General features: G+C 37.0%; 1 protein-coding gene across 1 annotated transcript; it reads left to right on the forward strand.

Annotated features, from left to right (window-relative positions):
• The first annotated feature begins 2043 nt into the window (after positions 1 to 2043).
• Positions 2044 to 14084, forward strand: swap70a (switching B cell complex subunit SWAP70a). Its single transcript, XM_079865179.1, has 12 exons — positions 2044 to 2333; positions 2881 to 3021; positions 5645 to 5818; positions 5895 to 6122; positions 6264 to 6410; positions 7571 to 7679; positions 7771 to 7952; positions 9791 to 9898; positions 10584 to 10750; positions 10843 to 11041; positions 12694 to 12790; positions 12870 to 14084. The coding sequence occupies exons 1-12, from the start codon at positions 2238 to 2240 to the stop codon at positions 12986 to 12988; spliced, it is 1767 nt and encodes a 588-aa protein (XP_079721305.1). The 5' UTR covers positions 2044 to 2237; the 3' UTR covers positions 12989 to 14084.
• Positions 14085 to 14300: the final 216 nt, after the last annotated feature.

Here is a 14300-nt window from a genome sequence, read left to right on the forward strand (position 1 = left end):
GTTTATCTAGAAGAAACATGGTTAAGAAGTGGCCTGTGTGATTGAAATTATATTGTAAAACTGTGAAGATTATGAAAATGAAATCACTGGAAAGCAATGTAGTCTGTAGAACTTGTTTGTTAGATGACTTGATGCCAGAAGATTATCAGCGGATTCTTGGCACTTGAAATTCTTAAGACTTTTTGTGAAACATTAGAACTTCCTCATTGGACTCTTCTGACTTCATTCCTATGGTTGTTTCTTGTTTGGGTCATTTACAAGACCTGTTTTTCAGGGCTATAAGTAGAAGTAGTGTTTCCCCACAACAAACTAGTTGCTGTGGCATTTTCTGCCTGTGATGTGGTGCAGACAATCCAGGAAAGTGTTTTTAGATGTTTTAAATTACACATGGCTTGAGATGGCAATATATAACATCTGACACTTCTTCTTTAATTCCTATATTTATAGATTAAGTCGTTTGTATGGGTTAGGTTGCAGGTTTTTTTTTATATAGCTTTTTGCTCCGGGGAGATAAGATGGTGAAAAATCATCAAAGTATTGGATAAAGTAGGCTATGTACACATATTTTTTCCACACACACCGAGTATACCTACGTTTCAGCAGTTTTGCCAACAAGTCAGTTGCCATAAAATTTCGTACTCTGATAGCACATGTAGGCCTACATCAAGGAGACGTCTGCATTTACATTTGCAAGATGTACATGTTTGCTCATCTGCAGTATGTCTCTAAGATGTTTCCCGTCAGATGTTAAATAGACATTTAGAAAACATCTTTAAGATTTTTGTGATTTAGAGTGTATAACTGCTTGTTCTAAGACTTTTATCAGATGTTTGAACACAACAGATGTTTTCCAGACGAAGTGCTCTTTAGCAGACATATTAGAGACGTAACTGTGCTATGCATGTCAAAATGCGGTAAAAAGACGCTATATTGAAGTTTTCTGAGGAGGTAACCACCCTGATAGCACACGTAGCCTACATTTGATGTGTCTGTTTTCATCTCAAGATGTATTTTTTAGAATGTTTGCTCATCTGCAATATGTCTCTAAGATGTTTCCTGTCAGATGTCAAATATACATTTAGCAAACGTCTTTAAGATGTTTATGAAACTGACTTTTTTAAAGATGTTTGTCAGATGTTTGTACAGCAGATGTTTTCCAGATGAACTGCTCTTTAACAGACATCTTGGAGACGTATGTTATCTGGGCATAGCAAAATTTCACTTATCGACCGCGTTCCATTATGAAAAGTATTGTGCAGTATCAGGCGCTGTCGTTACTAATCAATTTGTTTTTGATTTACAATATATCGGGAACTTATGATAAGTTAAACATAAGTTGATGGTCTTGTATGGATAGCTACTAATAGAAATTAATTTAAAGGTTCGGTCACACTTTATTTTAGATGTCCTTAACTACTTATTGTGTTCATATTGTATTGCAAAACAATTTTTTCTGCTGTTGAGGTGAGATACGGGTAAGGTTAGGGACTGGTTTGGTGGTTTGGGTAGGTTTAAGGGTGGATTATGGTGTAAAGCAGGGATGGGCAACTTCGGTTCTGGAGGGCCACTGTCCTACAGAGTTTAGCTTCAACCCTAATCAAACACACCTGAACAAGCTAATCAAGGTCCTCAGGATTACTAGATAATTACAGGCAGGTGATTTTTTCAGGGTTGGAGCTAAACTCTGTAGGACAGTGGCCCTCCAGGACCGAAGTTGCCCATCCCTGGTGTAAAGGAAGGGTCAAGAGTGTAATTATGTAATTACAGAAATTAATTACATGCAGGTTTAAAAAAAAATTTAAGTACAATATAAAAACGTACACAATAATTGTATAATAATAATAATAATAATTGTGCATTGTATCAAACAGTTAATTGAAATGCTAGTACATAGTAGTTAAGACACTTAAAATAAAGTGGGACCAAAGGTTCGACTGAAATCATGAATAATCAGCACACATCGATCATAGTTTTTTTTTTTTTCATAATATGAGGATTTCCTGTTATTTACATTGGACTACGCAAATGTTATTAGTAATGCCCACATAAAACAAAAAACAAAACAAATAACACATAATTTCGGTTGTGTTTAGATTATAGTTTTATTTGTAGCCTATGTAAATATGTGAGATGTTGTAAAGCTGTGTTGGTCACATGACTCTGATGTTGCGCTGACTGACTGAGTGAAGAGGATTAGTTTTACACGCGCTCTGACATCCTTCACTGAAGTTATCATCATGATATCCCGGGACGAAATACTCAAACCCATATGGTACGCCTTTACTGCTCTGGACGTAGACCGAAACGGAAAAGTATCCAAATCCCAGTTAAAGGTAAGTAATCCTTTTAAATACTACCCCTTTAACAACTCCAGAGATCACAGCGCGCGCGCACCTGTTAGTTTCCGTGTATCGAGACAGTCGTTTAGTCCACTGAAAAATGAAAGTTTGTCCATACAGATGATTTAGCGTACTCATAAGAGTTGTTTCAACGGTGTCTTCTACTTATTTATTGAAACAGACCTTATAATCAAAATTAAGTAAAAAAAAAAAAAAAAAAATTTGTCAATAACAAATCTGGTAGATAATTTCTCTTATGTTCTTCATTAACCATACCGTTGTTCAACACTACTGTTAGTTGCATTAACATTATGCTTAATTTTCAAGATGTTTGCAGAGGATAATGTTATATAATGAAAGAGAAAGTAATGCAATACTTCATTTGTTTACTAATTTTTGGAATAACGCTTGATCAGTCTTGCAAGACTTTCCACCAGGGTGTATGCATATGCACTGAAGTGGAGAGACTTATTTTATCTTTATCATCTGGTTGTTTTATCCTTTTTGCATAGTGAAACCATTGCTGTCTGTCTCTCTGAAGGTGCTGTCTCACAACCTGTGCACCATACTGAAAATCCCTCATAACATTTCAGCCTTGGAGGAGCACTTTAAAGATGATGATGAAGGACCAGTGTCAACACAAGGGTACATGCCCTACCTGAACAAGTTCATACTTAATAAGGTAACAAATACACTGTCTCTTATCAAAGCATAGACCTTCCTCTCGCCAGACAAGCCTGTGTCTGTTTTAAGAACAGACGTTTATTATTTCCTCTGGAATGAGGCTACACATTATTACTCATGACTCACATAGAGATATCCTTGTGTGTGTGTGTATGTGTGTGTCTGCTTTTCTGTACCAAGACAATTGATGGGGTCAAAAATCTAGAATGCAAAATCTAATTTAAATCTGGAAATGAAAAAAATTTAAAAAGATTGTGTACTATTTTTAATCAAATAGGTACATCTCTGACACTGATCATGTGACTCTTTGTACAGATGTTCCATTGAAACACAAGATGCTCTTTGGATAGTTCTGCTACTGGATAAAATTATCCTGTCAGTAATGCAAAAGGCCAACATACAAAATACCAAGGCTCAGAAATTCATGTGCATTTTTCAATTTTTATGCTGATAAAACCATTATAACTCTTTAAGGTGACTTAGCTACACGTACATCATAGTAATAACAGTAAATTATGCATAATTACAAGCAACTAACCCTAAACCAAAATCTACCCCTAACATAACTAACATATAGTAAGTACATGTAGTTAATTAATTAAAAAAAACTTAAATAAAGAGTAAGCAATTTATAATGTAAAATATATTGATTTAGGCAAAAAATCTGATGCAGAAGCATCTTCATGAGTGGGCTTAATCAATTGAAAAATATGGGGTCCAAAAGTTTAAGTTATTCATCAATATTTAAAATTGGAAAAATTGTTTGTGAATACTAAAGAAGATTTTCCCTAAAAGGGCAAAAAGACTGTAGGGAAGTTGATGTCCATGGGCCGTCACTTATGACTCACAGGGCATGAGACTTGTTACTCACATTGATGTCTCCTGAAAATGGAAATAAAATCAGTCACTTCAGTGAGTGATTAAAATGTAAACTTAGTGTGAGATTTCATGCTGATTTAAAGTGAAAATAATCTCACAGCACTAGGAGGTTTGCCAGTTACCATGTATTGTCTTCTAGTGTTATACTATTAACATTCATGATATTTAAGCTGTGGGTTCGGTTTGCTGCTGATGAGATATATATATATATATATATATATACATGCACACACATACATTCTTGTACAGCTATCTTTGTGAGGACATTCATTAGTTCACCCTAACCTTACCCATCACAACTTCCAAGTTCATAACCTGAACCCTTACCCTAAACCTACCCTTATCCCTAAAACCAAGTCTTGACCCTTAAACAGGCCTTTAAAAGGATCACAGAAAGTGAAGACCGGCCAAAATGTCCTCACTTTACTCACTTTGTCCTCACTCTGATGGTCTAAAACTCAGACTGTTCCTCACAAAGATAGTTGTACAAGTACACACACACACACACACACACACACATTGGGTTTCCGTGTTGAATGGTGACTTTCCATGTGTGTTTGTGTGTGTTTACATATCTTAATGATTTGTGATTCTACAGGCACCCTTTTATCATCTTGTTGGTCAATTGCATTTATTCACTGTTGTCATTTTGTTGTTGATGTTGTTTTTTGGAAGTTTCTATATATTTTCATCTTAGAAGTGAATAGTAACATGCAAATAACTTACAAATAAAGGTTCTTTATTGCCATCGATTCGTTCCATGAAGAACTTTTAACATCCATGTAACCTTTCCATTCCAGTACATGTTCTTTATAGTGGAAAAAAAGTTCTAAACCCAAAACATGTCTTATATGGCATCTTTTTGGGAACTTTATTTTGCCAGTGACTGTGCAGTATGATTTGTTTTCCTCCTCACTAAACCATGCCACCAGTCCAGTACACGATGACGTGTTACAGTGTCTCTAAAATAATTTATTTCAATCCAACGTCATGTTCTTAACTGACTGAAGTGGAACCTGTTGTGCTCCTCGGTTTCTCTTTGTGCGTTCAGAAATGCGGTTTCCATCCTGTCAGCTCAAACCTGTTTGACCATCCTTCTCTGACTTCTCTCCAAGGAATTTTAGTCCCAGAACTGCCACTTGATGTTTTTGTTGTTTACACTATTCTCTCTGCAGTTCCTATATCGCGTACAGTATTTCTTCACCCATTCTGATGTTGTCCGTAAACTTAGCGGAAAACATAGCCTTCTGGTAATTTTATGCCAGGACCTTATGCGCTTTTCTACAGGATTATTTCTTATAGTGAAAAACCAAACCCCATGTCCATCTCTGCATGCTTTTATGCATTGACTTTTAAGTTTTCATAATGCCATCAAGACTATATCTACTTCATTATACTCATATTGTACAATCCCCTTTTTCTTTATAACATGTCCTACACCTCATATACTCCATAATATCAGCTCTTTGGTATCAGCTCTCTAGAATACTTGATTTTGATTGGTCAGTTGTGGCATTCTTTGGTCAAATATCTTTGTATAATGACTACTAAATAATACAAATATTAATTTACTATATACAAATTGGCCATGTTCACACTTGAAGCTCAACAGAATTCCTACTTACCTGCCAGTATTATCTTTATAGAATAAGTGGTATAAGACAGAATATGAATTCTGCAGAAAATATATGACATTGTAGCCCTCAATTAGATTCAAATCATTTTTAATATTTGAATGGCAGATCCAGCCCAACTTTGACTTCATGGAGCTGAACAAGATGTGCTGGACTCTGTCTGCACCAAAACACATCAGCAACATGAATCTGCTCATCTCAGACGTTGATGCCTTCAAAGTGTGGTGTATCTTCAACTTCCTGTCTGAAGATAAATATCCACTGCACATTGTCGTCGAGGAGGTTGGTCCTAGTACTTTTAATCTTAGGATTCCTTGTACTGATATGGAAATAATGAGGTATTTCTGTATTGTTACAGCTTGAGTACTTCCTGCGCAAGCTGTTTGCAGCAGTGGGTTGCAGTTGGAACGAGGGCAGATTCGAAGACTACAAAATGCAGCTCAGCGCAAAGAAACGTCATCTGAATGCGTGGGAGCTGATTGAGCTTATTGGCATTGGCCATTTCACCAAGGGCATAAACCCTCAGACTCTCTCCATGGGCATCAATGAAGTCTGTAATGAAATTGTACTGGATGTTATTAAGCAGGTGGGAGTCTGTGTTAATGTCTTTCATTAATATGGGGCATTCTAGGTCTGCTCTTGTCTGTACAAGACCACTGACTAGCCTAGAGAAATAAACAGATATTTCTGACAAATCATTAACTTGGTATCTTTTTTATTCAAAAAGGGCTATATGATGAAAAAAGGCCATAAAAGGAAGAACTGGACAGAGCGATGGTTTAAGCTCCATCTCAACTACATATCCTATTATGTGAGTGAAGACCTAATAGAGCAGAAGGGATGTATTTCGCTTGATCGCAACTGCTGTGTCGAGGTAAAAGATATATTTTTTTTTTCGCAGTATTTGTTGTTCAGAGTTGAATTTTAAAGGTATATCCCAATGCATCCCAATTCGCCTACTTATATCCCCTAAAAGTAGATACGTTTGACTATGTAGCAGAAAAGTATGCAAATTTTCTGACATATTACTGGCCTGTCAATCATTTTGCCTTATATATACACACTCCACATTTCAGTTTATTTAATTTATGCTACTCAACAATTCTTCCTACCATATTGGAGAGAAAAGAAGTAGCATGTTGATCTGTCATCCATGGGTCTGTATTGCAGAGAACTCTTCGTTTTTGCATAATGATGCTTTTAAAAGTTAATGGGCAGACACTTCTTTAAAAAAGCTCACAATGTTGTTGCAGATTAAATATATATATATATATATTTTTATCAGGTTGGATATTGATTATTAATCACTCAAACTCCTTTATCTAAACCTCTCTACTTAATCATCAGTCTTGCACATCCATTTTTATGCGTGTTTTTAGTTCTAAACTGAATTCTACTCAAAATCACAATGGGTTGTGGGTAATATTAGTGTCCATAGGTCTGCATTTCGAATTTCCACTGAAGAATATCCACATACATTTAGGATATTCTTTTCAACATACTGTGAATTGGGAAACACTCATTCCAATTTTGAAAGCTATTTTGGATGGATAGTTGGCGAATTGGGATGCAGCAATAGCATATTTTGTCATCATTTACACACTCTCATGTCAATCTAACCCTGTATTATTGGATTATCTTTTGAATGCAAATGTTTTGCAGTATTGTGGCTGTTAAAAAATGCATCTATAAAAGTAGCTCATACGATTTATGAGATATATTGCGAGTCTTACGATAGTGTTGTGTGAGAACATTATTTTAAGTTGTTATTCACAAAAATATATTTTACACTTCTATATATTCAAACCTGGCACCTCAAGATGCTTGTTTTATAACATTATGGATTAGTTCGTGTTTTGTGGTCATGCTTTATGATCACACGGTGTGTTACATTTAAATATTCTGAGTGGATTGCTATGGCAGGACAACAAACAGGTTTGGAACAACATAATGGTGAATAAATGATGACGGAATTTAGATTTTTGGGTGAACTACAGTATCCCTTCAAATATCTAAATTGCTCTGTCTTTGCAGTCCTTACCAGACAAGGATGGAAGGAAAAACCTCTTCATTATAAGATGTGTTGAGAAAAGTTTTGAGATCAGTGCATCGGATAAAAAGACAAAACAGGAGTGGATTCACGGTAGCACATATCTTTGCTGATGACATTGACATTTTTGTACTGTATATCCACAATCCCCTGCTGAGTAAGTTTTTGTTCATGTGTATGTTAGCCATCCAGGACTGCATTGTCCGCATAAGACAAGGCCTTTCCTCCGCACACCGAGAATCCAGACAGAAACGCAGGGAGCTGAGAAACAGGATGAAAGCTGAACAGGAGATCATGGAGAGCAGAATGAGACAGCTGCAGTTGGCCAACGAGAGCAAACAGGCCCAGCTGGAGGCCCTGAGTAAGGTATTGTGGCCTTCCTTGAATCATTGAAAGATACAAACATAAGTCACCAGCAAAATGCCTTAGATTTCAAGCCATTTAGCAGTATCTCTGTTGGAGATGTTGGATTAAACGTGTATTCAGTAGTTCTTTTGCTAACGGTAGCATTGCCTTTCTTTGTGTAATTTGTACCGATACCACAATGCCATCTTTCGCCGTGGTTTTATATAAATTACGCCTTACTAGTGAGTTTTAGAGAGCGGTTTTCACAATAATTAATTCCCCTAGCTGTTAGCAACTTGAGCATCTACTCAGGATTTTCTCCGTCATCTAATCTCTCCACATCATGTATGCCGTACCGATGTTTACACTTATTTTTTGGCTGTACAGGCACAGATTCTCCAAAGCACGATAATAAGTGTGTTCCACAGCCTAATTTTCGCTCTTCCGATCACCAAACTACACTGCGCTTCTAGCGTATCTGCAGAGGCGGCCTCCAGTCACTGCAAGGGTTCTCTTCGACGTTTAGTGAAATTGTGCGTTCACGCCATGTTGGAATTATGTAATTATGGGATTCCGACTTGTTAAAAGCATTCACATCCTTGGAGAACTGCTTCGACTTGTACCACGTGTCCGCTGCAGATTCTTTGTGCCGTTGATAGTGTTTGATAGTGGCATTGATAACTATTATGAGTTCAATCTTCATCTCATGTGAGTGTATACAACAATCAGATGACTCTTCACAAAAACACAATTTATTTCATAATGTCTTAAACCTATTAAATTAGCACCATACTAATCAATGCACCTTTAAACTGTGTGCATATTACTTTGTGTGCACTTTTTACTGTCACTTCCCCTTTGGCTCTCTTATTTGCCTACATTATTTCAGTTTATAGCACACTCTTAGAAACAAAGTTTCACATCCTTTGTTTTTTTTCTTCGTATTAAACCTTTAATTAGGTTCCATGTTAAACATCTGACTCTTGTAATCCTGTTCGACCATGAAGAGAAAGTTACTGAACCTACTCTCATCTCTAAACTGAAGCTGATAAATGAAGATATTTTTAGAACATTTTTATGCTAAAACAGCCCTGCTGTCGGAGACATAGTCTTGTAGATCGTGCTCTGACATATAGTGTAACAGCACTGCAGGCGACAATCCCAACTGTCCTGTCATATAGAAGCAAAAAAGGCCCAAAATATAGCTTTAAAAGACGCTCATATTTTAGGACACCTGCAAAGGAGAACTCCTGAGCAATGAAGCCACACTTCCTGTGTATGGGTGGTTTTGACTTTTACCAGTTCCTGTTTTATATCTTCAATCTCAAGGGATTGTTTCATACTTTATCGTCTATGAAGCAGGAAATATGATCATTCCTTGGCGGCATGAGACTAGTTTGATTTTTATCTCCTGTCAACCATGCAAGGCCGTTAAACTTGGAAACTTTTGCACAGTACACGCAGTGATAATGCAAAAATGCATAACCAAACATAAGTCTGTGGATCTAGAAAAGTAGTCCCACACAACTAGACAACACTTTTTTTTAATATACATAAATAACATACATCTTAAGCTCTTCAACAAGTTGCACAAAGTGGCTGAGTGGCGTTCATTTACTTGTACTGTAAGTGCATTATTATTGTAAACGTGTATTTGTTTTTACAAATTGTGGGATGAACTGAAGTGATTTTGTTGAAATTAATAGCATGACATGGCTGCCGTTGATTGAAACTGGAACTTTCTTTTATTTATTAAACAGTGACTGAAGGCTAGTTGTTATTTTAAGTTTTTCTCCCTGTACTTTCTGGCTTACAGAAGCCTTGTTAATTATTGCTTTCATTTTGTCTGGATGTTGCAGGACCTACAGGACACATCAGTCAGGGGTGATTTGGTGGAACAGAGAAGACTTCAGAACCAAACAGCATTACTGGACCGATATAAACGAGACCTGGAGCAAGAGAAAATGGTAATTACAACAACCTAATAATGTCTTTTTCACAATGACAGTGATTTTATTGATGGAGGTCACCAGGCTGCTTTTAGGTGTTCATATGGCTGGATGCCATAATTGGCTTGATGTGTAAAAGGCATCAATCATTTCCATTTTTTCAACAACTTTTAAAAATCTGTTCATAAATTGAATTTATTGCTGACATTAATAAAATTTAATTTTAGTTTGACATGTAATCGGTTTTCTTGCTGCCAAAATTATAAAAAAATTTTAATTCATTTGAGCCAAACGTTACTTAAAACACAGACACACACAGTCGGCATGAAACAGAAGTTGCGTTAATCTTTTTTTCTCATTTGTGCATGGATAAATGTTTTATAATAAATACTGCAAAATATATATAAAAAAAGTCAACTTTGATTTTATGGTGACTTTGTTTAAATTAAGGGTGTCAATTGATTAAAATTCATACAGTATGTATAAATAGTTGTGATTCATTTAATTAGTTCTGAACATGTTAATGTATTCAGCTCCTTTTTAAGAAAAAAAAAAGAAAAAATAATGCATACATTATTGTATAGAAATGCAGCTCTTTTCTGCAGAAAAGCTGTCAGTTTGCAAGAAAGCACAAAACAGTTGCACTTGTGTGTGCAGGATGTGTGAAACAGGTCTGATGTGTGAATTTAAAATGGCTTCCTAGGCTCGCATGCAGATGGAGGAGCAGGTGGTTGAGAAGTCCAGTGAAGTGGAGCAGTACTGGCAGCGTATGCAGGAACTGGAAGACATGTACCGTCAGCTGAAACAGGCACTAGACGACGAGAGGCAGGCCAAAGAGGATGAAGAAGTCGTGCGCAAACTGCAGGCCAGGTAACAGTGCGCAAACACCCAGCGTTCAGATTCAGTATGCACAGAAGGGCCACAGAACTATGCAGAACATTTGTGTGTTTTCTGTTTTGCAGGCTGCTACAAGAGGAGGCAAGCAAGAGGACTGAATTAGAGCAGATTCACCTGCAGCAGCAAGAGGTCTTATCCCAGTCCCAGAAAGAGAAAGAAGAGCTGGAAAAAGAGAAGGCAGAGAAGGAGCGTGCCCTGCAGGTTGCACTGGAGCAGCTGGAGAGCCTTAAGCTGAAGAGACAGGGGGCGCAAGAGGAATACAAGGTAGCGGATTTTTTCACTTTATCAAATTAAAGGGATGGTTCGGACTAAAATCAACCTAGGGTCCTTTGAACGATGACCTCGAGCCAAAAAAAACCCCAGAAGCCTTTTTTCCTTTGGTTGAACATTATTAAAGTTAGAGCTTATTTAGAGAAATCTAATTTACCCCACTAATAATGCCCAGAATGGCACCAAACTTCTACAGTAGTACAAATAGGTTCTGTACTCATAAAACGAGGCATTGGAAAGTTTGTAAGTACATCAAGAGTTTATTTAAATAACATGCTACCGCTAACCTGGATGTCGAGGTCACTTCAGTGGTTTGGGAAAAACACATAAAAGTCAGTACAGTACAGAACCTATTTGTACTACTGTAGAAGTTTGGTACCATTCTGGGCATTATTAGTGGGGTAATTTACGAGATGCATCATAGGATCCATTAGCGCCTGCACTAAGCCATTCGGCTGATATCTCTAAATAAGCTCTAACTTTAATAATGTTCGACCAAGGGAAAAAAGGCTTCTGGGGGGTGTTTGGCTCGAGGTCATGGTGCAAAGGACCGAAGGTTGATTTTACTCCGAACCATCCCTTTAACATTCTCCTTTTCTAGTATATTTAGCTTTTCCAACATGTTTCATTTAGCTTCTTTTACTCTCTAGCTCTGTGGGTCTCAACCAGGGGTCCAGGGCCCACTAGGGGCGTCAGCAAACTTCCAAGGGGCCCTCAAGTTGTCTTAAAGGGGGTCATATAATGCTTTAAAGGAAATGTCACAATGATAAATATTAGCATAATGACTGCCAAAAGGCATGTGCAAAGAAAGAGGCGAGGCTGCAGTGAATTGAAGAGTAGTCATCAATGCGGTGAGAAAGAAAAAACGCTTTGTCTGGCTGAAAATGGATGAAATTTGGAATTAGAGGTTAAGATTTATAATAAAGTAGGTTTGCTTCTGCACAGCGCATTTTACAGAGGACAGCTTCCTGAACCTGGGAGAGCACAACGCCGGCTATATACAAAGACCGCTTATCACTGTGAAACGTCCTGCTCAAGTTGTGCTTGCAAAGTTGCAAGTGCCGATCGATCGGGTTGATTATCTGCACTCTCTGAATCTGACTCAGGCTCGAACTGATGCGATAAAACGACAACATTCTTAACTGTTTACAATTGCTTAAAGCCTTGGAAGCTGAATCTTGCGATTATGGCAAGGGACGTTACATTTCCGACCAACGCTTGAGGTGTTTGGCCAATCACAACGCATTGGGTCATTTGGCCAATCAGAGCACTCTGAGTGCCAAGCTCTAAAATATTTGAAGAATATTCCTTATCCTTATCTGATAATCGTGTAATCACGAATGACTGGAAAAGCCAGATTCATTGGCTAAAAATAGTGGGGACCCTGAAGAACATTCAGCAAAAAAGTTTTTAATTTATTGATAATTATTTTAGTTACTTTGGCCTATATACGGAGATATATGGTGGGGAGGGGCTTCAAATATTGTTGTGGACAATGACAACCCCTGCTCTAACACCAGTGTCCCTCTCATCAAACAGAACAGACATTGCTTGTTGTTTCCACATATATACTCAAATTAGTAAAGTTTCATTTTTAAACATAAGGTAAATGATCATGATTTTGGTGACCTTTTATTGTTTTTCAGGCCGTTACAAAGAAACTGGAACGGGCAAGTAACAAGACAAAGACTTGGAAACATAAAGTCTCTAAACATGAGGGCCTACTTCGTATCGTTCAACCAGGTGACCGAGTGTGAAGTTTCTCAAATACTAGATACCGTTACCAAAAGCACCGTTTTTATGTTTTTCATGTATTTCTCAGGCAACAAGTTACCCAGTAAAATGACCAACTGGGGACAGGCAGCGTTCACCGAAACAGAGCTGGATCAGATGGAGAAGATTTGGCAGGAGAACAAGAATAGATCATGGGATGGAGAGTAACACCTAATACATCCATTTCCTTTATATGTGTATTTATTTTTTTTATTTGCCAGACAGCCCTCATCCTGATCGTATGTTACTGGTTAACTCTATTGTCACTGAATTTTTTTATTTTTTTATTCAATCATGTACTTTGTAACATCTAGAGGGTTTTTCAGATGAAAATGGAAAACAGGAGGCAAACGAACTGGTATTCCCACGAGTCTTTATAGATGGTTTGCACAAGCACACTCTTCACATACATGTAAAAGAGCGAGTATAAAACAGGAAAAGAACACTCTGATAAACAAAGTGGAAATGAACACATTAATAGTTAGCGGTAGAGCGGCCATCTATCTCTTTACTCTCTCTCTCTCTCTACCTACGTGTGCGTGCGTGCTCACATAAGAACAGCATGCATACCCACAATAACCTACCATAGAAGGAGTCATCTTAAAGGCACATCAACACTCTTGTCATGAGCAGTATTTAACATTAGGTGGCAGTTACAGCTTGTATGATGGAACATGAGCAGAAAAATGATGTGCAAGTTGATTGTGTTGCTTCTGTTGTTAATGTAGAAAATGACCACCACACATTTTATACTTATATGTTGTTTTTAAAAACAATGTTACATATCATTCAACTTTAGTAATTCCAAGTGCATTTTTGATTCACATATTCCTGCTGTCCTCTAGATGTCCCTGGTGATACACAGATAGATACACTCAGATGACACGTTCATACACACATTTTCTGCACACTAGAGCCACCAATGGACAAAAGATACATAACTATGATACTCTGTAACTCTGAGCAGTGCATTTAGCCTTGATTATTCTTTGCTTTTTAACCTTTCGCTTCAGCTTGTTTGAAAATATATAAAATAATACATTTTGTAGTTCATGATGGGTTGTTGTGGTACATTTTGTCTTTAATAAATAGAAGGTGAATTTATTTAATATTGATGGCTTTTTACGTGCTTTGCATAAGGTATACTTTTGTATAATAATAATGCATTTTTCATGCTTTTTCTGGGAATCAAACACCTGACCTTGGAGTTGCTGACTCTACTGTTTTTAGCCACAAATATATATATATAAATTAAGTATTTTACTATTTTTTAGTACTTTTACTTTTGTATACTTATCAAATTATTATATATTTTTTTTTAACTAGGTCTTGCCTGGTTTGTTGTTTTCATAAAACACAGGCAATGTCAATATAAAAGACACTGATGTTGGAAAATTAAACTGTCAAAGTAGCCTGATATAGAGCATATTGTAAACCAGGCACGTTATTAAAACAATCAAATTGTATCACTCTGCTTTTC

Source organism: Squalius cephalus, assembly GCF_949319135.1.
Source record: "Squalius cephalus genome assembly, chromosome: 3".
NCBI lineage: Eukaryota > Metazoa > Chordata > Actinopteri > Cypriniformes > Leuciscidae > Squalius > Squalius cephalus.